This window comes from Sinocyclocheilus grahami, unplaced genomic scaffold (genome assembly GCF_001515645.1).
Source record: "Sinocyclocheilus grahami isolate Dianchi unplaced genomic scaffold, SAMN03320097.WGS_v1.1 scaffold221.1, whole genome shotgun sequence".
Lineage (NCBI taxonomy): Eukaryota > Metazoa > Chordata > Actinopteri > Cypriniformes > Cyprinidae > Sinocyclocheilus > Sinocyclocheilus grahami.
The window spans coordinates 1,030,071-1,056,819 of NW_015505400.1; the positions used below are offsets into that span (position 1 = coordinate 1,030,071).

A 26,749-nucleotide genomic window follows, 5' to 3' on the forward strand; every position below is an offset into this window, starting at 1 on the left:
ACTTCACTAATAACATCTTTCCCTCCACTCCAGCTCTCAGATCTCATTTGCATTTTTGCATTTGCAATGTTAAGTTTTCTAATGTAAACCTAACATTGTGTTATTGATTTATATATCTGCTGTAATATATAAATCAGGACAAAACAATAAGTCTTGCATGGCTTAATGTAGTGGAAAATAAAAGATTTCTCAGCAAAGAAAGAAATCACAGGACTTATTGTTAAAACAGTGGCACAGTATATGGAGTCTTTGAATATTGCATACATTAGGAGGGTTGTGAACATTTTATAATGCTTTAAAGTTAGGATATATGTGCTGTGGTATCTAAGATATGTGACCCTGGACCACAAAACCAGTCATAAGGGTCAATTTTTCGAAATTGAGATTTATACATCATCTGAAAGCTGAATAAATAAGCTTTCCATTGATGTATGGTTTGTTAGGATAGGACCCGAGATACAACTATTTGAAAATCTGGAATCTGAGGGTGCAAAAAAATCTAAATATTGAGAAAATCGCCTTTAAAGTTGTCCAAATGAAGTTCTTAGCGATGCCTATTACTAATCAAAAATTAAGTTTTAATATATTTACAGTAGGAAATTTACTAAATATCTTCATGGAACTTGATCTTTACTTAATATCCTAATGATTTTGGCATAAAAGAAAAATCAATCATTTTGACCCATACAATGTATTTTTGGCTATTGCTACAAATATACTCCAGCGACTTAAGACTGTACTCCAGGATCACATATGTGAAAGTGTTGATTATTGATACTGTGTAAAGTTTTTGTTGTTGCTTGTTTTGTCAGAAAATAATTCAATCAAAAAAAGAATTTTAATTTGTTTCAGATAGTGCTCTTAAAATGACTAAAACTAGAAACAACAGACTAAAGATAGTTGTCATAGAATAAGACTATTGGGCACAGTGTGTGACGTTGAGATATCTTATTTGGGATACGTTGGGATACGTGTGAGATTACTAGAGTTTTTTCTCAGGACGAAAATCTGAGTAGCAGATTGATTTCTATGTGAAAAATATAAGGGTTTCTGAGGACCTAAAAGTCTCATTTCAAGGTTCCACAAAATAAGACTTAAAAAAGGGTTTAAAAAGGGCATAAAATGTTGCATGCATTGCTAAAAATGTATATCTTCCTCTGTATTTTTGTCTTGTTTTCCAGTACAAATATCTAAACGTCCTTAAATTAAGATACATTTACTTTAGATGCAAAATTAAGATATGAAGTCAAAATTGTATGTGTTTGTTTGTTTTTAAACAAGAACAAATATCTGTAAAGTCCATTTGTGGATATTTGTTTTTTTTTTTATCATAAACTCGCTTCATTTTGATCAATTAAATCAGTTATTCCATTATTTCTCCATTAATTTTTAATTGCATAATTAAAGAGATCAGCACAAAGTTGTATTTTGAAATTTTGAAGTATTGCTAACGCAGCTCATTGTGTGCAGCTCATTTACATTGAGAGAACATATTGACTTTGTCTTAAAAGTATAAAATGTACCTCCATAAAACCTGCAGAAACCTTGGATTTTAAAAGGAATATTCCTATGGGGTAATATGTTTGCAAAGCATTTTCATCTCCTAAAGGGAACATCCTCATTAGCTCCAGAAAAGATCACAGTAAATCCTCCAGCACACACCTACACAACCTTTGATCTCTGTGTGTCTGTGGTGTCTGCCGGCAACACTTTAGACTGAGGGTCTAGTGTGGGAAGAGCCTGCTATTCTTCCCAAGGAGAATCTTCTTCCATCTCTGGTCTTGAGGAAGGGTATGGGGCTTTAGTTGTCCTGTGGGCTGCTGGCTATGCCTGGTATGTGTTAAGAGCTGGAGTGAGGAGTTCCGTGCCAAAACCGCCTACGAACACGGCCAGAAAGGAACCCCAAAAGAGCCCCTTTGCCTTTCCTCTCTTCCCCTAGTTTTATGGCGTGCTGAAAGAAACTCCCCAATCTAGGTCATTCTCAGGTTTGTATATGCCAGATGGAAAAGCAAGAACATAAAGAGGTTCTTGTTTACTAAAATATGCTCCATTAGTGTGAAAAACTATTCTTTCTTTTTTTTTTATTTTTTTTTTTACCTTTTTTACCTTGTAAGGGCAATTTTTATAATTACCCTTTTAAATGTATATGTGTTGTCTTTTATGTCAAATACTTTACTATTACAATTACTTCCATCAATAAGAAAACTATAGACTGTTACCAATCAAATTTGATCAACAAAAGCCATCTTTACACTGCAAACTGGGCACAGAAGCTGCATCTGACATGGCATTATGTATTATAAAATCAAACCTTAACATCTTAATAGCATAAAAACAAAACTATGGAAGCTTGTTTCCGCCACTGGATACAATTTTTTTTTTTTTAAAGGTCATTGTAACCTTTTATCTCAAAAGTCACTTTCTTTCTCGCAATTATGAGCTGACATCTCACAAATTCACTTGTCATCTCATAATTGTGAGTTTATATCTTTGCAATTTTAAGTTACAAACTTGCAATTGTGAGTTAACATCTTTTAAAATTTACAATAAATGATAACATCTTACAATATGACTTTTTTTTTCTCAGAATGGCAACGTTGCATCTGACAATTTCAACTTATAAACTCACATTTGCGCATTTATATCTCGCAATTCTGAGAAAAATAAATAAAATGTAAAAAAACGAATGAATAATTGCAACTTTTAATCATCTCGCAGTTCTCGCAATTGCGAGTTATAAAGTCAGAATTGCAGGATATAAACTCGCAATTGCAAGAAATAAAGTCAGAATTGCAAGTTATAAAGTCAAATTCTGATCAAAAAAAAAAAAAAGCTCACAATTCTGATATTTTCTTACAATTGCGAGATTATACCGCACAATTCTGACATTATAACTGAGATGTTTCTGAGATGTAAACTTGCAATTGCAAGAAGAAATTCTGAATTGTGAAAAGTCGGAATTACTATTTTATTTTTTATTCAGTGGTGGAAACAAGCTTCCATAATAGTCTATAAACTTGCAATTGCAATTCTAAAAAAAAAGTCAGAATTGCGTTATGTAAACTCAAAATTGTGACACATAGAGTGTGAGATGTAGACTCACAATTATAAGAAAAATCTGAATTCCGAGATGTAAACTCACAATTCAGAGAAAGTCCAAATTGGGAGATATAAACTTGCAATTGCAAGAATAAAAAATATCGGAATATCTTTTTTAATTGTTTTATCCCATGGCAGAAAGGGGCTTCCATACAAAACACTTACACAAAATGCTGCAGTCAACACTTTTTATTCATTTTCACATTTTAATTGTGACAGTTGTAATAGATTAAGCTTAATTGTGGAGGGCCTTTTTCCCCCTTACCTTGAAATACCTTGATTTGGATTCAGCTTTGTTAATTTCGGTGGCATTTTTGCCCTATGTCCCCGTTAATTTCCAACCCTGGCTTCGTTGCAGAGGGGCACAGCAGTGTTACTGGAGCATCTCGTGGGCAGCCTGGCCAGCGCCATCACAGTCAGCACACAGCTTGACATCGCGCCCCAGCACCACCTCTTCATGATGGGCCGCAATGGCAGCAACATCAAGCACATCATGCAGCGCACAGGAGCGCAGGTCCACTTCCCAGACCCAAACTGCCCGCAGAAGAAATCCACCGTCTACGTGCAGGGAACCATTGACTCTGTGTGTCTGGCTCGCCAGTACCTGATGGTGAGAGATTTTTTTGTTCTTTATTTCTCATCTGACAGCGTTTGTGCTACTGACATGAATGATGCCCCAAATCATGCACCTTGTTGAGGAACAGTGTACGATTTTTTCTAAGCATTCAGACTTGTTGGGCAAAAAATGGGTGAAAAAATTCCACACTTGCAGCGCAGTGACTCATTTTCTTTTTACTGTTCTACTCTTGTTTTCCAGTAATAGGGTCAATGACATAATGCTTATTTTGTTTATCCTGATTTATCAATTTAAAAAAAAAAAAATAGGAATGATATCATAGAGAGGACCCCTGCAGACCCTCATGACTTTGTGTGAAGGTCAATAAATATCTTAAAATATCAGATAATTTGACATTTTTTTATGAGAATTGATAGCAATGCACTGAAATTTTTGCAACCAAAAATATTTGGCCAAAAATTAAAATTTTCGGTTTCTAACAAAACAAATGTACAGGGCCAAAATCATTGATCAAATTAACATACAGCTTGTAAACAATGTAATATATATATATATACAACTTTTTTGTTTTTATTTGAGTGTTGATTATTAAAGTTGATTTTTTGGGGGGGGGTTCTTTTTTTTATGAAATGAAAATTACTGTTAAAAATGTTTTGTTTTGTTTTTTTTTCCAGTAAATAGCCACCTAACTACCTAATCGCAACGTAAAGCTTAGCAACAACCCAGAACACTTTAGAATTTATTACGAATGTTGTCAAGCTGAATTTTGCATGAGGCCAGCATTGCATGAAGCTTTAGTTTCTCTCTACTCTCATCTAATCTCATCTCATCTTCCCTCAAGCCATTACAAATAGCAACTCTGGTTTGTCTCATTATGTGGTGGTCCTTTTCAAATTAATGGTCTCCAACCAACACAGAAGAATATTAAACTGACAAAGGCAGGGGCACCAGAAGAAAAACACGATTCTTTTGAGGAGCGCACAAGTGGAGAGCATTTCCTCGCTCTGAAAGCAAAATAATTAGCCCTCCACCACACTGCGGTCCTCTCTGGAGACAGATATCAGCCCGTCTGTCCCCGCAAGTCCTGATTTAAACACTCAGCTGGAGGCCGAGGGAAGACACAGCACTCAAAAATAATTTATTCACAGTTTTTTGGCTCAATTTAGATCCATTAAGGACATTTTTAGCATTCACAATTATGACTGTCATAGCAGGCTTCCCACCACACAAATAGGCTCTAGAACTTTTCCAGCATTTGTAGCAGTTTCTTCACTGCCTGCTGAGTTAGCTGTGTCGGGAGAGGAAAAAGAAGGTCAAGGCCCAGTAAAATGAAAGCCTTACGCCTGGAGTACCTGCTGCTGTTTTTCTTTTCAACATGAGAAGTAGGTGATGGATCACTGCTGAATAACTGTAGCTTTGCTGCTTTAGGACCGAGGCCAACAGAGTCCTTGAAACACTTAAAAGTTCGACTGTATGAATGATTTACAACGGTGTAGAAAAACTTTGTTTATTTCTTTCTCTCGCTTTCTTCCTTGTGCTTTCTGCAGGGCTGCCTGCCACTGGTGCTGATGTTTGATATCAAAGAGGACATCGAGGTGGAACCGCAGTGCATTACTTCCCTAACGGAACAGCTTGATGTGTTCATTAGTGTCAAACCCAAACCCAAGCAACCTAGCAAGGTTTGCACACTCACAGCCACAAACTCAAAGATATGTACATGACCTAAACCCAACCTTACAGTACATATGCAACATTTATCGCATATGGTGGTGGATACTTTTGGATGTCACACTCTGAGCTTTTCTCAGAACTTACTTTCTGTTTTTTGAGCCATTTTTGCAAAGGGATTTTTAGTGGATGCATGAAGTCAGTTCTCCTGAAGTTCAAGGTGAAATTCACGGTAAACTAACGGCAGCTGTGGTTGCCAGACCTTTACAAAAAATATGTAACATTTATAACAATCTTAAATGTGTGTGTGTGTGTTTGAATGAATATATATATAGATAGATAGATAGATAGATAGATAGATAGATAGATAGATAGATAGATAGATAGATAGATAGATAGATAGATAGATAGATAGATAGATGTAACATAAAACATAATGTAACTTACTGATAAGAAAAAACTAAGAAATATAGTTATTTAAAAAAAAAAATCAAATGTGAAGTGTCATGCAGGAGAAACATTGTAATGTCAATTTATGGTTTTCACTGTAAATTAAATGATATCTGTTCTTTTTCTCTTCCAAAAACTGTGAATGTAACAGTATTTTACTGTAAAATTCTATTAAATGTACGGTTAGATCTATTACAGTTAAATAGTTATTCACCAGATAAAGGAAACTTATTATTAACAAATGTACAGGTTTTTATCATAGCATTTTAGTCTTTTATCATTAAAATCACAATCATTTTTACAGTGTACATATATTTTTGAAAATGTTGCTTGTATATATTTCAAATAATTGCTGCTTTTGAACTTTCTATTCATCAAAGAATCTTGTATCACAGTTTCCACAGAACTATGAAGTAGCATATTCAACACTGATGATAATACGAAATGATCAGAATGATTTCTGAAGGATCACGTGACACTGAAGACTAGAGTAATGGAATTACATTACACAATAAATTACATTTTAAAATATATTCATATAGAAAAAATGTTTAAGTTGTTATGTTTCACAATATTACTATTTTTACTATATTTCTGATCATATAAATGCAGCTTTGGTGAGCATAAGAGACTTTCAAAAACATTACAAAATTTTACTGACCCCAGTAGTAGTGTAATATAAGTGCATTCGTACATTTTTAAGTGTGGATTAAGTCTCCAGATTTTTGATGGCACCATGTAAGACACCTTGAATCCTCAGATCAAGCATTAAGGCCTAGTTCTTTCAGAGGCTTAAAATTAAGACGCCTAGTCTTGTAAAAGTAATGTATGGAACGTATAGGATTTGCGGGTGGCTTACTAGCAGGATGTGGAAACTGGGAACGCTTCACGTCCTTGGTCATGGTCAAGAGTGAAATCCTATCCTGTGTTTTAGGCTGAATGGCAGCACTGTAAATTATCAGTCTTAGTATAAACCTCTGTTTTTCCATTTCAGTGATTTGTGTTGATGCCTCTGGCTTCTCTTCGTTCACTCTGCTAATAGTTTGCTACAGTAGTAGCCTTGACTAGTATATACAGCACATATGCTAAGAAGGAAGTACTGTATAAACTACCAATTGAGAGGGAAATACGAGGACATGTAGAATTTAAGTACAGCCACAGAAAATCTCCACTCTCAGATTCATTTTAGTTCAGCAAGTTCACCACTAATAGATCTTTACGACCTCAAACTCGTATTCCATGAATTAAAGGGATAATGAGAAGTTAAATTTTCATTGATCTTTTGAAATAAAAGAATTTGATGTTAACTGAAAACATACAGTAACTTTAAAACATACTGAAATCAGAATTGACTTCCTATTGAAAAAAAAGACCATCTATTGAATCTAAGCAGCAGAAACTCCCAATCAATAAAATAACTTAATGATAAAAGTAAAGTATGGTAAAGTTTCTTGCTGTGTGTAGCACCTTCTACTCTGCAGATCCTTTAACGTCCACAATAAGTGGTCAAAATAATAATAATAAAAAAAAGGAAACACCAAGTACATTATATTCATAATGGTGCCATTCTGCAATACAAAGGCAAAAAAAATACTGATTATGCCAACACTAGAAGAGTGGAATCACTTTGAAACTGATTCCAACAACATTGTCCATCTGCGCTGTTAACGATTTTTACAACTTTATCATTATTGTTATCGCTAAAGTTATAGTCTTTGGTGTGAACTAATTATTCTGTTGTTGTTGAAGCAACTTCTGCTGTTGTTATTTTTGAATGACACCGAACAAACACAGTACTAATAAAATATAGCACCTACTAGTGGACAGGAGCTGATTTCTAAACTGTAACTCTCTTTTGTCTGGGCTGTCAGTCAGTGATAGTGAAGAGTGTGGAGAGGAATGCTCTGAACATGTATGAAGCCAGGCGTTATCTGTTGGGTTTGGAGAGCAGTGGCGTATCAGTCCCTACCAGCAGCATCACCAGCAGTAACAGCAGCAGTCCTCTGTCTGGCCCTGCTCCACCTCCGCCTCTCAGCTGCCCTGTTGGCCTCGACATCCTGGCCTCTGCCGGCCTCGGCCTCACCAGCCTGGGTAAGGAAAGAGTACATTTATTTTCCTGTGGCTATAAAAGTACATCTAGTCTTCTAATCAACTTGAGTTTAATTAAATAAATAAATCTGATTCCGTTTCTTAAATAATGTTTTTTTTTTTTGTGAACTGAAACTGGAGAACACTTCACAGTATTCAAAAGTCTAAAATGCAGGGGTGTGGGAACAATACAAAAAGTGAGGGGGACATTATTGTCAGCTGGACTTGTGAATATTAATGAGGTTATGCAACATACTCCCAAATTGTTTAGCTGAAAGGCATGTAAGTGGGTGCAAAGCATAACATGATTACCACTTCCACTTACTATGCTATTGCTTGTTCTGCCAACTAAACCAGTTGGCTTAGACTTCTGCATGGTCCTGAAGTTGTAGTTTTACATGAGTTTTGCATTTTGTTTCTTTGAGCCAAAGATGAGTAAAAAGAGTAAAAGTGAAGATTTTTCCCCCAAAAAAGTAGGGGGACTAAATCAATTATTATTTCTGTCTCCCTGCTAAAATGTGCCTAAAATTAAAAGAATTTAGTCAGAAGTCCAAATCACTAAAATTAGGTTAAAATCTGTTTGCAAAATTTGCAACATACTCCCAAATTGTTTAGCTGAAAGGCATGTAAGTGGGTGCAAAGCATAACATGATTACCACTTCCACTTACTATGCTATTGCTTGTTCTGCCGACTAAACCAGTTGGCTTAGACTTCTGCATGGTCCTGAAGTTGTAGTTTTACATGAGTTTTGCATTTTGTTTCTTTGAGCCAAAGATGAGTAAAAAGAGTAAAAGTGAAGATTTTCCCCCCAAAAAAGTAGGGGGACTAAATCAATTATTATTTCTGTCTCCCTGCTAAAATGTGCCTAAAATTAAAAGAATTTAGTCAGAAGTCCAAATCACTAAAATTAGGTTAAAATCTGTTTGCAAAATTAACACTACGTTAGCTGAACAGCTGAATGAGATGTACTTCTTGCACAGTAAGTGCTTTCAAAAATGAAATTTTGCTAAAAATTTACTCACCCTCAGGCCGTCCGAGATGTAAATGGGTTTGTTTCTTCATCTGAACAGATTTGGAGAAATGTAGCATTGCATCACTTGCTCACCAATGGATCTTCTGCAGTGAATGGGTGCCGTCAGAACGAGAGTCCAAACAGCTGATAAAAACACCACAATAATCCACAAGTAATCTTGTGAAGTGAAAAGCTGCATGTTTGTAATAAACAAATCAACTGTTTGGACTCTAATTCTGACGGCACCCATTCACTGCTGTTAGATCCATTGCTAAGCAAGTGATGTAATGCTGAATTTTTCAAAAACTGTTCTGATTAAGAAAAAAACTCCCATTCATCTTAGACAGCCTAAGAGTAAGTAGTTTTGCTGCAGATTTTCATTTCTGAACTATTTCTTTATGTGTTCAGGATATGTCTTATGTTGAAATTGTGTTTATGGTTTACTTAATGTTAGAATTTTATTATACAATAGTAAAAGGTCTTTCAAACTAAACCATTTTTTTTCTTAGGTTTCTCATCGCCCTTGATGATCCACCCAGCCACCCAGGCCACTCTAACCAGCATCTTGCTGTCAGGGGTGCCGGGCTACACCCAGAACACTCCGTCCCCTCCGCCTGGTCTTGCCCCCATAGAAGCCCAAGTCAACGGAGTATCAGACTGCAGTAACGCTGTGTGCTCCCTTAGTAGCAAAGTGAGCAAGTATTCTTTCACCATCATGAGATGATATACAGTTATGTTAAAAATGTCATATAATTATGCTAATGTTGTGTATATATCTCATGGTTAGTCTTCTTTGACTTCCTCTTGACCAGAATATTGTGTGCATGTGTGTTGTGTAGCAGCCCAGGACCATGTACAGCAGAATGTCTGCAGCATCTCTGGCAGATAAAGTTCTGACCGCAGCTCATGGCGACTCTGTACAGGAAGCCAGTCCCCACTGCCCTTCTGAACCGCTGTCCAGCAAATCCAGCCAAGACCAAGGTCTGCATTATCCACAGCTCCTCATTATATCCTCACTACAAGATGCATTACTCTGCACTGCAAAAATCAATTTCTTGACAAGTAATTTTCTTTTTTCTTAGTAAAAAAAAAAGCTTAATATAAGATAAAACTTTTCCAATGGGATCAGAAAAATAAACTAATTGTAAGATATTAATATTAATAATTTTAAATTGTGATACATATACACACTACCAAGATTTTGTATACATATGCACACTACCAATTTTTTTTTATTAATAATTTATTTAGCAAGCACACATCAAATGGATAAAAGTGACAGTAAAGACATTTATAATGTTAAAAAAAGATTTATATTTCAAATAAATTAGAATAAATATTCTTTTGAGCTTTCTATTTATCAAATCAGTTTTAAAAATCTTATGTAAATCCTAATATTTCACAATATTATTGTTTTTTTTACTGTATTTTTGATCAAATAAACGCATTTTATTTATGAATTTTTCTGCAATTCTTTTTTTTTTGCAAAAAAAATAACCTTTACAGTCATTCAAGTGTGATGGCATATTCTGCAAGACTGATCCCTGACATATGTCAGAATTGAGTAATTTTATCTGGTAAATGCCAGCAAGCTTAATTTGTACTGCGATGTCTGCCGTGTGAATCAACATTTCATGCATACCACTTTCCAGGGCTACATTAATTGAAAGATATATTATACTCTCCTTTATTGCAGCCTAATGCAACCAGTGACATTCACCGCTGAATTATGTCAACCGTTTGATTAGTACTTGAAACAACTCCTCGACCTTCTCTAGATTGAAAGCGAGAATTTATTGACTTTGGTCAGTCTAATTATGGATAAATATAAACTCAGTTCCAAATTATTATACCATTCCTTCCTGCTCTCTGAACGGGGCATCTGTGGAAATGCAAGGCCAAGGTTTTCCATGCTCCAGCATTGTTAAAGCTGTTTGAGTTGGCCTAACATCCTTTTAGTCAGTCTGGTTTTGCTTTCAGATGCTTTCAGCGAAGTCAATTCAATCTCGTGTTAGATTCTCTGATGCTGAGTGCTGCAGGAATACAATCTCAAACTACTCAACTAAAGCGTTCAATATGGGGGCTTGAGGAAAGAATAACACTGTTTCGTTTATGTGTACGTGTGTGTGTTTCAGGATCGGATACGTTCGTGGAGGTGGGCATGCCTCGAAGCCCCTCTCACTCGGGAAACAGCAATGAACTGAAGCAGATGTTGGCATCTTGTAAGACGACGTCAGGAAAGAGGCAAGCCCTGGAGCTGCTTCAGGGCACCAAGAACTCCCTCCTACAGTATGAACACACACACAATCCCTCAACAGTCAATCACTAGTCGATGTTAGAGTTAGCCACTAATGCAGCATGTGATTAAACCTTGTTGTTCTATTTATCTACTCTTTTACCCATCTAGTTCAGACTGTCTGTTGTCAGACTCTGACTCCAGTGCCTCAGAGAGTCCGGTGGCTGATAAACGCGCTCCAGGCAGTGAAAGAGCAGCCGAACGGGCCGCTCAGCAGAATTCAGACAGAATCTTCCTGCCGCACCAATCCTCCTTCTCCAGCATGCAGGTAGTGAACTCTTAAAGTTACTTATAAACTCAGTCATAGTGCTTCCCTTAGTTCCAAAGACAATTATCGAATGAATAGAGCAGCCATCAATATCTCAATTAGCTTTCAGCGTTTCAGTAACATCCCTTATTGAAATAATATACTACCTGTCAAAAGTTTGGAATAATTAAAATTCTTAATGTTTTTCAAATGAAGTCTCTTATGCTCACCAAGGCTGCATTTATTTGATCAAAAACAATAATAGTGTGAAATAGTATTACAATTTAAAAGAACTGGTTTCTATGTTTTTAACTTTTTAAATGTAATTTATTCCTGTGATGCAAAGCTTAATTTTCAGCATCATTACTCAAGTCTTCAGTGTCACATGATCCTTCAGAAGTCATTCTAAAATGCTGATTTGCTGCTTAGTTATTATTAATAATTACTCACGATCAATTATTTATAATGGTTCTTATTATTATCAATTCTGAAAACAGTTTTTGCTGCTTAATATTTTTTGTGGGAAACCATGACACTTTTTTTCAGGATTCTGCGATGAATAAAAAGTTTTAAGGTACAGCATTTAATTGACCTTTTGTAACATTATAAATATATTTACTGTACTTTTGATCAATTTAATGCATCCTTGTGAATTTTTTTTTCTTTCTTACTTATCCCAAACTTTTGAATGGTAGTGTTTCATGGTTTCCAGGAATAAATTATATTTCAAACATGACAACTCTCTGAACATTTTAGCATGGTGATGGATATGACAATGTTAATGTATTTGGTCTTGGCGGAACAGATCTGCTACGCTGCTGCTGAATTGCTGCTGCTGTTGGTTATTGCTGTAGTTGTAGATTATTGCTGCTGCTGCAAGCAAGTACAGGAACTTGCTACTGCCAATACATATGGCGATACGGTGCCGGGAGTATTTAAGACATACTGCTGCTGCACAAATAGCATATAAAATAACCCCGTAGCAGATCTATACAGGTGGAGCTGGGGAAGGTGGAGGGTTTCAGAGATCTCAATGCCATGTTTCTGAAACAACAGAAGGTCGTCACTATTCTGTTCGTAACATTCTGTTAAATGGTTTTGACAGAATGAGGCAATGTTTACCATTTGCCTTTCTCACTCTATAAACCAAGCTGACAGGAGAAATGAGGGACATAATTCTTAAATCCCTCCAAACAGCCTAAACATTCTTTGCTTTATCTCTGTTCACCTCTACAGGCGTTCGATTACGAGCAAAAGAAGTTATTGGCAACCAAAGGTATGTGCTTGACAAATCAAATCACAGTTAAAGCTATATACAGAGCCTTAAAGAGTGTCTCCCACCCATCTATATTGTCAAAAACAATTCTGCTGGTAGGCTGTTGGGGGAATTGGAAACCGGTTGTGTTTAGTCTAGTGTGCCAGCAATGAACAAAGCAGGACTACAGTGTCTTCATAGGCTGAATGTCTGGCAGTGAGTAGGGTGTCATTAAAGTCCTGTTTCACGTTACCGGTAAATATACTCTGCCTCATAAAGCTTCTCCACACCTCACATCCTGTGTCCAGCGTTCATAATGTAAACTAAGGACCTGAGAATGAGGAATTTACCCATTGTTAAAACACTCTTTTTGCCCGCATACTGTAAATAGTTCTTTGTTAATGATTTATGTTGGAACTGTATGGAAATGTGGCACACTGTTTTATTGTAAAACTTCTGGGTTTTGACCGATTTAGCACAGTGCAGGGGAATTTGGCATCAAATTCTTGATCAACTAATTATAATCCCTGATTCCTACACCTCACAAAAACCACCAATAACATTCATGTTATTGAATACCAGGCGGGTCATGTTTCACCATAAATTGACAGCAAAAAAAGTTTTTGTGAGTGTATTAATTCAATTAAGCTCTTTTAGGACTATTTACATATTTTGCGCTGTGATATTATTTTCATGACATTTACTTCACAATTCCTCCTCCAACAACAACAACACAATTATGCTCATTACTGTAATGGGAAAAAATAATGATATATTATTAAAATATATAATTATTATTTATATATATATAAATAATTATTTAAAAAATAACAGATAAATATATTTTAAAAATCAAATTAATGTAATAAATATTTATTCAGAATTTTGGTAAAAATAATATACAATGACAATATATTTTATTAACAAGATACATATAAAAAGTGAAATTATATTGCATGATAAATATAATAATTAATTATATGTGACCCTGGACCACAAAACCAGTCTTAAATGTCAATTTTTCAAAATTGTGATTTATACATCATCTGAAAGCTGAATAAATAAGCTTTCCATTGATGTATGGTTTGTTAGGATAGGACTATATTATAATATATAATATTATAATATATAATATTTGGCTGAGATGCAACTATTTGAAAATCTGGAATCTGAAGGTGCAAAAAAATCTAAATATTGAGAAAATCGCCTTTAAATTTGTCCAAATTAAGTTCTTAGCAATGCATATTACTAATCAAAAATTAAGTTTTGATATATTTACGGTAGGAAATTGACAAAATATCTTCATGGAACATGATCTTTACTTAATATGCTAATGATTTTTGGTATGAAAGAAAAATCAATAATTTTGACCCATACAATGTATTTTTGGCTATTGCTACAAATATACCCCAGCGACTTAAGACTGCTTTTATGCTCCAGGGTCACATATACTTATTTTGCATATTACATATATTATTATTACTATTATTATTTATAATATTATTGTTATATATTATTATTATATAATTGTAATATATAAATATAAAATAAATATGTAATAAAATATAATGTAAAATAATTTTTGAAATGTAATTAATCTTTTTATTTTTTTCCTATTTAGGGGTGACATATGACAATTCTTAAAGAAGTGACCTCTATTTGACTCTTTTTTTTATTTTTTTTAAATACATCTGTGTTTCTCTGTTCAGCCATGTTAAAGAAGCCAGTGGTGACAGAGGTCCGTACCCCTACTAACACGTGGAGCGGTCTGGGCTTCTCAAAGTCTATGCCTGCAGAAACTATTAAGGAGTTGCGCAGGGCAAACCACGTATCTTATAAACCCACCATGTCAACTACATATGAGGTAAACTCAAGCGCTCGAGCAGATAGGCTAAGCACATGTCTTCTATGAATTGCCGTATGCTGATTATAGTTAATTCGGTGCATTCAGTGTGTACAATGTGTTGCAGTGTTCTCACTGAAGATGATTAGCTCTGGCAATGCCTATATGCTTGTTATTATTATTTTTTTATTAATGCATCACTGCATGATTTTAGTGGAATAAACTTAATATGATATGTGTTTTGATATGTGATAAGGGGTCGCCTCTAGCCTTGTCCCGCTCCAACAGTAGAGAGGGGGTGGCCAGTGGCAGTGACTCGGATAACTGGAGGGAAAGGAATGGGAGCGGGCTCCCAGCACACAGCGACTTTCCCTCTCCCATCAGCCCAAAAAGAAAGCAGAACAAAACAGGTGTGCTCTTCAGTCAGCATGACTGAGCTGTGATATATTATATTGACTCTGAAATATGAGTACTGACAAATCTACTAACAAGCATTTACTATATGGTAGACTAAAACTTTATCTAATTTCTATTGAATCTTGCATGTCATTTGTAATGATGAAGTTGCAATTTAGTACATTTAAAATATATTTACTTTAAATGTAATATTAAACAACACTACAGTTAAAATAAAATTAAAATGCAGTTGAAATCAAGTATTTTACTTGTGCTTTTCATGTCAAAATGAGTGTGCTGTAAAGTACCACAAAAAATACTAAAACAATTATTTAAAATGCACTTAAAAAGTAAAACTTTTCATTTGACATTATTACAAAGTGCACTTTTTAAATGTTTAAGTGTGTTCTACAGTACTCTAGTACTTAAGCGGCCTTTTATTTAATTAATATTATAATATCTGCAAGTGCAGTTTTTAAAAATATTAAGTACACTACTTTTATTACACTATTATCTAAAACTCATAAGTACACTTCTTTTTCACAAAAAAGATGAATGAGTGCAGTTTGGCCACACCAAAGTATCTGTGAAGCCTTAAAAATGCTGTTTAGGAAGGCAGCTCACTGGTTTAAGTGTAAAGTTTGATAACCTGGTAACCATGTTTTGTATGTTTTTTTTGTATTAGAGCACTACCTAAGCAGCAGTAACTACATGGACTGCATCTCGTCGGTGACGGGAACTAATGGCTGTAATCTCAACACATCTTTCAAAGGATCAGATCTGCCTGAGCTCTTCAGTAAACTTGGCCTCGGGAAATATACCGACGTCTTCCAACAGCAGGAGGTACAAACAGAGCTGCCGATATCTTCTCTATTAGTGTTGCTGTTTGAAATGAGAACATGTAAATGATTTTAGATGATTTCTGTCACTGGGAGGTTGTTTTTATGTCTTTGGTCTTTCAGCACTTAACCTATTTTAGCTGCACATGTTTTAGTGCGCAGAACTCAGTAGAAAACATGTTGAAAATGCACTTTGGCATAATAGGCTTTTATGAAGCAACATGAAATACTGGAGTGAACAGCTAACTCATTTTTTGAATAAACACATTTGACTTGATGCAAGTTCCACAGATTAATGAGTCTGAAAAACTTGGATGTACATTTTCCATTTCACATATATACTATTGGACAGTCATGTCTGTAACAATTCTTAATGATTAACTTTATTTTCTGTGTGGAGCACTGTCAGTGTGACAGCTCTATCTCGCTGGCATGTATGCTGCCAAACTGGCCTAAGGTTACAATGACGCAACTTCCAGCACAGAACTGAAACCCTCAGAATAGCCAAAAACTAAGATCTGCAATTCACACATTATGCCAAGTCCTGTATTGCAAGATGCCAGAGATAACATTGTGGAGTCTAAAATTTGGTTCTGGCTTTTATCTTGTAAACATATCATCGGAAAGTTAGAGAGAGAGCCGTGGTGCAGTGGTCAGTGCACATGCACTTAGACGCAGGTTTGATTCTGGACTGTCATGCGTTATCTCATTGTTCCTCTTTCTCCCCACAAAAATTTAAGTCCAAACTAAAAATACAGTTTGTGTCTGTTTCTCAGATTGACCTTCAGACATTCCTCACACTGACCGATCAGGACCTGAAAGAGCTCGGCATTACTACATTCGGAGCCCGCAGGAAAATGCTGCTGGCCATCTCAGGTCAGTTCCCTTCCAAACTACTAGGGTTAACACAATAGTATTATATAGGTGCCATCAATCGATCAAATTGATGTATTAATGACATTTCTGTCAGGACCACTATCGTCAAAGATGATTGACAATTAGTATACAGTTTGGATTGGCGTTATGGTTCTCTTCTGGGCAAGAACTCCCTGCGTATCCATGCTGCCTAGCATGGATGAGAGCAGGGAGAGCAGCGATAACCCCCCCAGGGTAAACCGAACAGAACCAACATAAATGTAATGCAGATATCATTAAAGTTCAATAATGTTATGTACACATTTTAGAATTAGTCTGATTCAAAGGAGTATCAGAAGGCTGAATCCTGACTGACAGAGGAGGAGTTGGGGATGGAGGAGGGTAATTAGCTATTGAGCAATGCGAAAACTGATGATAATACTGAGGGACCTTGTAAATGAATGCTTAGAAAGTTGTCGTATTCCCATAGGTAGATGGGGATCAGCTGAGAGTCAGCTGATACGAGCTTGACTAACGTGACCTGCCAGAACTAACGCTACGCTAGATTTTTCTGTAGTAAATCCTGATTAGTCACACCTAACATTACAATTTGTAATCATAATTATAGTTTGCCACTGAATCGCCAAATGAATGTTAAAACAATATAAAGACTGTATATTTAATATATTTTTCTAGTGTGAAATATGAATAAAGTCAAGTATCACCGATACCAAAACTCAAAACTGATGCGCCCACATATATTTTAATCAATTTCTGGGGATAAAAAGAGTAAATATAGCCATAAAACATTACAGTAAAATGTGAATGTAAAAATCATTTAAAAATATATATTATAATGTTTAATTTGCATGAACTTAAAACAAAGTTTACATTTACCCATTATAATAAATGTCATATTAAGCTGTGCCATTAATATAGTGTGTTTTATATAATAATATAGTGATGTTTCTGTCTTGATATCATGTCTTTCATTTTTTGTGCATTCATTTTCTTAATAAATAAGAAAATTAATAGTTAACGCAATTTGTAAATTTTTTTCAATTACACTTATTTCTGCAATTATTCCAGCGTGTCTTAATCACTGAGACAAGCATGTTACTGACAGGATCAAAAACAGGCAGCCAGATTTATTATTATTATTATTACTTATTTAAGTTAACAAATAACATTCAAACTGGCATGTCATTTTCAAGTTTTTCTTAATTATTTTGCAAGTTGCTTTTTAAGTTTTTTAAGTTGTTTATTTTTTTCATATAAAGAGTAGGCAATTAAAGAAGTTCATTAAAATGTATTTTTTATTGATATGGTTGTTTGGTTAATATTAATGATAATAATAGACAGGCGGCAGGTCTGTTAGGTTGATCCTAATGCACAGATCTGATATTGTTGTTGTACATTCACTGAAGATGTACTGTGCAATAATACCAAGAAGTTCATTTGACTGTTCATGCGCAGAACTGTGTTACTGTAAGCACTTTCCACAGAAAACCCACACAAATGTGATTATTGGAAAACAGCCACCCGTCAGTCAGACACCCCTCAGGTACCAAACTGAGTCACTATTTACTGCAGAAAGACTGGTCTTGTTACATTTCTTTAAGAAAGATTAATATCAACTTGATACCAACCAACAGAACAATAAACGTGATAGCAGATGGACACAACATGCCATGCAAGATTTTCCTTTTTAATAGCTTTGAGTAATTTGGACAGCTGCAGGGTTTTGGGATTATGATTATGATTTATTGAGGTGTTCGAGATGAAATTGGATTTGGCTTTTCACTTACATAACCAGCCAGGGTTGACTGACTGTCCACATGACAGCAAGTGGAAGTGACAACTTTGCCATTAGACGTCTCAAACATCTGTGATATATTTCGACCACCCACTGCTCGATAACCATAATGACTTCCTGCAGTCTGGCAAGGATATTTACTAAAGCAAAAACATTGTTCCGGTTTTATCAGCCCTGTGGTTGGAGAATAAAACACAATGCCTGAGGTTGATGTTGACCTTTCACTGTTAAAAATGAAATTATGGTGCGGATGGGATTCTAAGAGTAGAGGTATGAGGAAGGCAGGGAATGACCGCAGGCCTGTGTTTATGTCTCTGACTGACCTCGGACACAATTTACTGTAATCTGGGCTGATGCAAGTTTGGTCCCAGAGAGAGAAATGTCCTCCTTTTGTTCTCTACAGAAGGAAAAGGGAAGATTTGAATTGTCAATGCCACCTAGACTGAGACTGAGCTGTCAAAAAACTAGTGAGCTGTCAACATAGGCAGCATTTTAAGGCAGTATACCTTATTTAGACCAATTTTTAAGGCACACTGCAGGAGAATGCAACAAGCTGAGTGAAAAAATCCAAATGAGAGGAGAAAAATGTTGACATTTCATCCATTCTTTACTGAAAAGTATTGATTTAAAAAGAAAAATATTTTAAAATGCATTGCTATACCCAATATTTGTATGTATTGTGTATTTTTATGTTGTATCCGCTTCCCAGATAGCACACGTACGTCTGCTAGAGGTCTGTTAAAGATCGCTTCATCAGGAAAGCATCTGCTGTGTACAAACATCTGATAGACGTCTTTAAGATGTCAGTTTTACATACATTCTAAATCATAAACATCTGAAAGACATCTTCTAAACGTCTGTTTGACATCTGATAGGAAATGTCCTAAAGACGTATTGCAGATGAGCAAACACAAAAAAATACGTCTTGCAGATGTAAATGCAGACATCAAATACGAATTTCGAATATTCGTCAAATTTAAAATAAAAATCCACATTCGAATGCAAAAACGTTGCATTCGAATTTTAGGTGTGTGTTAAGGAGGCAGCCTTATCAGTGGCGCACGAGATGTGATGATGATGTAAGTGTCGTTGCATTATAATGTTTTTGTTAGCATATCCAGTTGAAGCCACTAGATGCGGCGCTGCTGCGTTGCTCATTAAAATATTGAGGAAAAAGAGAACAACAATGCGGAGAAGAGCTTGTTTACATCAAAACTGAAACCAAGCCGTTCACACAGAACGCATATTTCGCGCATTGTCTAGAGGGACATCTATCAGCGTTGCACTCGCATCTCGCACAAAAGAGCCGCATGTTTAGAAAGCCATGTAAAATTAATGCAATTTCAACTTTGAAAAAAAACATCTCGAGACTTTATGGCGGGTTTTTTTCCCCCATCCCACTGCAACTCATGATTTTAAACGAAAAATGTACTCTGTGTGATTGGTTTTCCGCCCTTTGTATTAAACTATGCATACATACATGATGCTGTTTTGTTTATAGTTGTTTAAGCAACTTAATTATAATTGGTTTATAAACATTATTTTAAACATCATGCACTTTTTTCACAGATAGTCATGTTATCTTATGCTTTGAATAAACGTGCATTAGTAATATTTTGCTTGATGCGCCCTCTTGTGGCCTCAGGAGAAAAGCCAAAAGCTTTTCTTCACCCTAACTGAAATTATGCATTTTAAATTTGAATATAATTCAGATCATGTTTAAGTACAAAATTCGAATTTAGTTTTTCAGCAATTTTGACAGCCCTTCGTCAAATAGACATCTTCGTGATGAATTTTTGTCCAACTTTTATTATTCGAACACATTTTTTTCATCATGATGAGATCCTCAAATTAACACAACTTTTATTAATTTTTGAAGCCTAAATACAATACCAGAGGTAAAAAGTTAAATGTAGGCTATAAATGATCTACACCACCGTCACATGACTTCAGCGTAACCACCATTAAGCTTAAAACAACTCTTTTAGTCTTTATTTAAAAACATTTTCTACTTTTACCCCAGTGAGGCTGTAAAAGTAGACTAGTGAGAAGATGAGTTTGGCATGAGACATTTATGTCCCTGACAACCTCTTTAGTCCCATTTAGCCACTTGTTAGCAACCGCCTTTTTCAAGAAAAAGTAACAAAAAAAAGGTACAAAAATCACAAGGGGGACTGATGCATTTTATGTCGTAGAACATGGAAGATATCTTGAGCTTCAAAATATCCACTGATTTCAGGGTGATGGAACTGCTAACTCGATGGAAGTTTTCAGGTTTCCAAATCAATACCAGTAGTTTGGTATAATCTTAGATAAGGAGCAGTTGATTCATACATGCATTTGTTTCGTATTTTAAAAATTCGCAATATGAAAGAAGAGATCTTTCACTACTTCCATTTTACTGTGATGTTAACATGAATGTATGCGATATTTAAGCCCTCTTTTTGTTTTGACAGAGCTGAACAAGAACCGAACGAAGCTCTTTGAGCCGCCCAACATCCGCTCATCATTCCTAGAAGGGGGCGCCAGCGGTCGACTGCCACGCCAGTTCCACACAGACATTGTCAGTGTGAGTGGGCGCTGGTGAGCCCATGCCAATGCATCAACGGACAGCCTGAAACTGCACAAATTCCCATTCCCAACTCCAACCTGATATACAGTACTGGACCAAAACCCGGACCTTCTGAATCTGTGCCAAATAAACAAAGTCCATGGATCAGAGGTTAAGGGTCAAAGAACTGTTGAATATTATATGCAATATGGTACTCGTGTTACAATGAAGGAAATGTAGTGAAGGATCATTGGAGCTCCTGCACTGTGCTTGTATATGGAGCAGGCAGATTTTATTTATATGCTCATCTTAGGCTTCGACATACTAATTCTTTGCACTTTAAAAAATGCTAAATATTTTGTCCATGGGCAGATTTGCCTGACTAGACGTGCATGGATTTTATCTAAAGCACTTAAATGGATATCAAGCCAAAGTGTTCTGCACAAAATATCCATAAGGGAAGCTTATCTCATCCCACAGTGAAATCACCAGCCTGTTGTTATTACTTATGGATCTTAGTCAGAGTAGACGGCATATTACACAAAAAGACCAGCATAAACCAGCAAAGGACCAGCATAAACCAGCAAAGGACCAGCTTAAACCAGCATCCCAGCGTCAAAACATACCTAACCAGCATATGCTGGTTTTTTCAACAGGGTAGCGTCGGCCTGTCAGTAGTAGCTTTCTCAATAGTGCCTCAGTTTAGCCACTGACAGAAGTGCAAATTACACCAGCTCTGTTTCAACCACCTTCCTGAATGCCACAGACCACAAACCTTCACAGACCTCACTCAAAAAAGGACCAGCATAAACCAGCAAAGGACCAGCATAAACCAGCAAAGGACCAGCTTAAACCAGCATCCCAGCGTCAAAACATACCTAACCAGCATATGCTGGTTTTTTCAACAGGGTAGCGTCGGCCTGTCAGTAGTAGCTTTCTCAATAGTGCCTCAGTTTAGCCACTGACAGAAGTGCAAATTACACCAGCTCTGTTTCAACCACCTTCCTGAATGCCACAGACCACAAACCTTCACAGACCTCACTCCCCAAACCGAGCTTTTTTGTAAAGCCTTGGAATTCTTCTCAGACCCGTTCATGGCTTTTCTCCTGCACGCGACCAAAGTAATGTGTTAATTGGCCAGTGCCTTGGGAATGACTTTTAAAATCTGTGAGCGTGGCGCAGATTTTGTAATATACTCCATTGTAATGTTCTTTGGTGATGAATTTGTATAACTGCCATAAATGTGGTATCGCTGAATGTTCTTTACAAGTTGAAGGTGTTATGAAAGAATAAAGCGTATGCAAACCTTTTCCATCTTATTCCACTACTGTTTGTACAATGACATTTAAAGGTTATAGTTCACCCAAAAATTAAAAATCAGTCATCATTTACTCACCATTAAATTGTTCCAAACCTGTGTGAGTTTCTTTCGTCTGTTGTGCACAAAAGAAGATATTTCGAAGAATGTTCAAAAAGTTGCTGGTAGCCACTGACTTCCATAGTAATGGAAAAAATACTATGGAGGTCAATGGCTACCGTCAGCTGTTTATAGGTACCAACATCTTTTGTGCTCAACAGAAGAAAGAAACTCATACAGGTTTAGAAAGACATGAGGGTAAATGATGAACGAATTTTCATTTTTGGGCATGACATTTAGTTGCTTTGTGTATTTAAAATCGCATGCTTGTTACATAATGATCCATTTCCCTCATTAGTGACATCAACTTCTGTAAATGTCTGACTAAACTAGATGTAATGGCAGTAGAGGAGAAAGACTAGTGTAAAATGTGCTTTGAGATGAACCGCACCCAATCAGAGCTTATGAGGCTCTGACTGATTACAGTAGGGATCTCAGTGAAATCCTGTGCTTAAGCACACACACACACACATACATGGACTTTTGGGAAATGGATGTTCTTTTTATCTGTTTTTATGTCATAAGCAGATATGAATCTGTAAGGAACAGAATAAAGAAGTATAGTCTAAAAAAACTGGGTGTAACTATTTTGCTTGATTTAGTTTTTTCTGGATTATCTCTGAACTTACTGCAAGTCAGGCCTGGAGTGGATATGGAACAGGACAGCTTGTGGCTGGAACAAGAAGAAAACAATTTCATTTTCCTCTGGCAAGCTCGCATTCCAGCGTTTGAATCTCGCCACATTGTCTGGATCGTGGATACAATGTGAAGAGAGTGTCCAAGGGTTGTTGGGAGGATGAAATGTGTTTATTTCACCACAACAAAACTAAATAACACCAGAATGAACTCTGCAACATCCAGACATCTTTTCATAAACAGATACAAACATGAATGAAAGGGAGTTATTTATTAATTTAGCTGGACCACATTGTGTCAATGTATATATATTCTTTTGAGAAGCTGAGAAGACCGCCTTCATTTGAAAGGCCATCTTATGCACCACTTTTGAATTTTTACATTTGTTATTTTCAGGTGATTTAATCTATTATTCATGATTATTAATTCACATTATGTTTCTCACATATGCTCATTATAAATAGGAGTAAGAAGAGTTACACCAGTACGATTTTTGGTCTTGGATCAGTTTTTGGGTTTCACATAAAAATTGAGAATAATCGAATTTTTATTCTTGTTGTGTTATTTTTTACAACATAATAAATTCTCTATATTTCTGTAAGTTTTAATGAGTTCTGTGTTTTATGCCTTTTTCAATGTAAATGCATTACTGTAGATTGTTCTCCAACAAGGGGCGCCAAGGCATGAATTTGATCAAATTTGACTTTAAACTACTGGTCCGCAATATTTTGCATTATTAATTATCTGCATCAGCCAATACGTTTTACTTTTTGTTAGTGTCGGAACTTATTCTGATGGCTTTATTTCATTTATATTTTCTTTCTGTCACATGAGATTAGCATGTACCACAACTGAGGTGAGGCCCTTAAGCCCATTATTCTAAATAATAGATTACCTCAGAGCATACGTAATATTTTCATTATATTATAGTCTATATTGAACATATATATGAACATGATATATCTGGATCTCATTCATCATCTTTTCACATGTGTTTTGCCTCTGTTTTGCATTCTGCTCATGCGCCCTATTTACATTCAGAAGCTTTAGTGCATCCCTTAGTTACCAACATAACAATCATTTAAGATTTAAACATCAATAGAGAACCGGACTAAAACATTTCACCTCGTCTGACACTGACCTTCATGCGTTGACTGAAGACAGGTCGTGTGAGGTGATCTGATCTGTTTATGGGATGTACGATCACTGTGAAATATTCCCCGTTATGTAACGGACCCCAAACCGCTGTCTCTCAGACACACGCAAAGCTGGACAAAACAGAAAGGAGAAAATCCTACTGCAGATTATGGAAAATCAACACCAATAAGCTGTATTTTTGTCATTCTTTTTTTTAACCATTAAATCCTTGTCCTGATTAATTTAGCCACAAACATTGCAGACTTTAAATGTCAGTAAAATAAGTTATAATCAACTGTGCTTTACTCCCGGTGGCAATACAAACAAATCATTTAAAGCTTTGTGAAGGTAATTTTCTATTAGGAAAATGTCAAATCTACCATGAAAGGTACAGTATGTCATTCAAGTGGTTTCAGTCATATGGAAGACCGGGCTACAGTAAAGGTTTCCAATGTGACAACTTACCCCACTAAGTGTCATTTTGGTATTATAGGTGTCTGAAATATAATAAGTATACGTTTTTTTTTCTCCAGTTAACATTTATTTTAAGTAATGAACTTTTTTTGTTTTAGTTTTAGCTAACTATACCAGCCCTGTACCAAATGAAAGAAATGTTGACAAAATATATCAATAAATATAAAAGATTCTGTTCTGTTTCTACTCAAATAAGCAAATTAGTGACACTGATCATATGAAATCTGAAGCGCAAAATATTCGAAACAAAATTCTCAAATCCTGCTGGAGAACATGATTAATATGTCAAATCCATGCCAGCTTGAGGGAATCCCAAACTAAGCATTTCTGATTACATGAGCAATGCACTTAAAGAGAAGGCTCTAAAGTACAGCATGTTGGGTTTTTGTTTGGAATTATGAATGACTGGGTCAGCTTGGATACATTACACCCCATGATTAAAATATGAATCACAAACCCATGGCATATGTCAGCATGTTTTGAGAGTGTGGCCTCCATCACTGTAAGTGCTAGCATGCTTCAGCAAAAGCCCTCAGCCCATTTACTGCTGTGTAATTTTACAGCAGGAAAGAGTAGGTCAGAAATGCATGTGTGTCCTCTGTCTGCGGCGGCACAACCCCTCACTGCAGCACAGATTACCATTACAGCTCTGCTACATAATCACTCCCCTTCACCATAGTCAGCGTGAGTATGTGGGTATACGCACACCTCATTTAAACCTCTCTGATCACGAATACATTGCTTTATACATCCAGGCTGTTTTGTTACTGTATCTGGCTCTGCCACTCCATGTGGTTGTTTTTTTCTTCTGCATAATAAAGTCTTGCCATCTGCCATCTTCCCCTCACATTTGGCAGTAGATGAAGATACAGCATAGTGAATACACTACAAGATATTTAGCCTTACCATGTGACCAGAAGAAATACATTTGAATATAGGGCTGATAAGAATGAGTATAGATCTTGTAATGTGATATTAGTTCAAATAATATTCAACATTAGTTCAAACTAATCATGCGCTATGGTCAAAAGTTTTTTCCCAGTTAACCAGAAACATTGTCACAACTTTGGCACCTTCTGGAAGTTATGAACAAATGTTCTTACATTAATGTCAATAGCATGTTCGTTCTGAGTTAGCTGGTCTTTAATAATGTTCTCATAGCACAGAAATGTTATTTATATCATTGTTTATGGAACATTTTATTTTTTATTTAAAATTTTCTTTTTTTTATGTTACTGTTTGTTTCAAGACGTACTGAGAACTATAAAATGAAAATTTCCCTTAAGATTAAAAAAAAAAAAAACTGGGCATTTTGAATGTTCAGAGAACATTCAGAAATAACGTTTTCATAACTTAAAGGGAACATTAACGGAACAATCTTAGACTATATTTTTATTAGCTGGGTTGAGGTCATAATGTGCAAGAAGCTGCATGAAAAAAAAAAGTGCTTTTTACTTGAAAACCTGCCCCGTAATCATAATTTATGTGAAAATAAATACAATTTGTTGGTGTTTTACTGCTACTGCTGTTCATTTCAGCTGGAAACGGCAGTGATCTGCATGAATAGGTACATTTTTGGAGTTTTGTCATAATATAGGTAGAGGCACATTTTTCCAATGAGCCTGTGTTGCAACATCAGCACTTCTAAAACACAAAGAGCTGATAAAATGACTAATGAAAAGTATTGCTGAAAATAAAATGTATCATTTTTTTGCGGTGCAACCTTTAATTTTGAGAATGGACAAACAGAGGCTGAGATATTCATAGAGGGATGCTTAGAGGGGGATGGGTTTGTAGGGCTGCTGGGGGAGGAGGATCCTACCGGCAGATTATTAATGGTTAGCAGGGTGGGGGTACTGAATTATCTGCCCTCTCAGCGGTTGATGACAGCTCTACTGTATCTCCAGCTGCTTTACATCACCACACACTGCTCCTGCTTCAGCTGGCACTAGAAATGCAAGTTAAGATGTGTTTTCTTCTCTGTTTGATCTGAATGAAAAGCATCTATAGGTGTGACTATTCAACCATGTGACTTTGCTTCATCCCGGCATGATATTGCACAGTCTATTGAACTACTTAACCATGTGCATAA

The 26,749-nt window shown here is 35.9% G+C and overlaps 1 protein-coding gene across 1 annotated transcript in view; it reads left to right on the plus strand.

Annotated features, from left to right (window-relative positions):
- The window catches only part of LOC107596591 (protein bicaudal C homolog 1-like), an 85,329-nt gene extending 63,808 nt beyond the window's left edge, over positions 1-21,521 (plus strand). The window contains exons 10-22 of the mRNA XM_016287348.1: positions 3,458-3,709; positions 5,224-5,355; positions 7,666-7,885; positions 9,405-9,586; positions 9,735-9,876; positions 11,031-11,184; positions 11,303-11,459; positions 12,675-12,714; positions 14,403-14,557; positions 14,793-14,946; positions 15,618-15,775; positions 16,548-16,647; positions 20,899-21,521. Of these exons, the coding sequence (XP_016142834.1) occupies positions 3,458-3,709; positions 5,224-5,355; positions 7,666-7,885; positions 9,405-9,586; positions 9,735-9,876; positions 11,031-11,184; positions 11,303-11,459; positions 12,675-12,714; positions 14,403-14,557; positions 14,793-14,946; positions 15,618-15,775; positions 16,548-16,647; positions 20,899-21,029 (1,977 nt within the window). The 3' untranslated portion in view covers positions 21,030-21,521. The remainder of the gene's footprint in view (positions 1-3,457; positions 3,710-5,223; positions 5,356-7,665; positions 7,886-9,404; positions 9,587-9,734; positions 9,877-11,030; positions 11,185-11,302; positions 11,460-12,674; positions 12,715-14,402; positions 14,558-14,792; positions 14,947-15,617; positions 15,776-16,547; positions 16,648-20,898) is intronic.
- Positions 21,522-26,749: the final 5,228 nt, after the last annotated feature.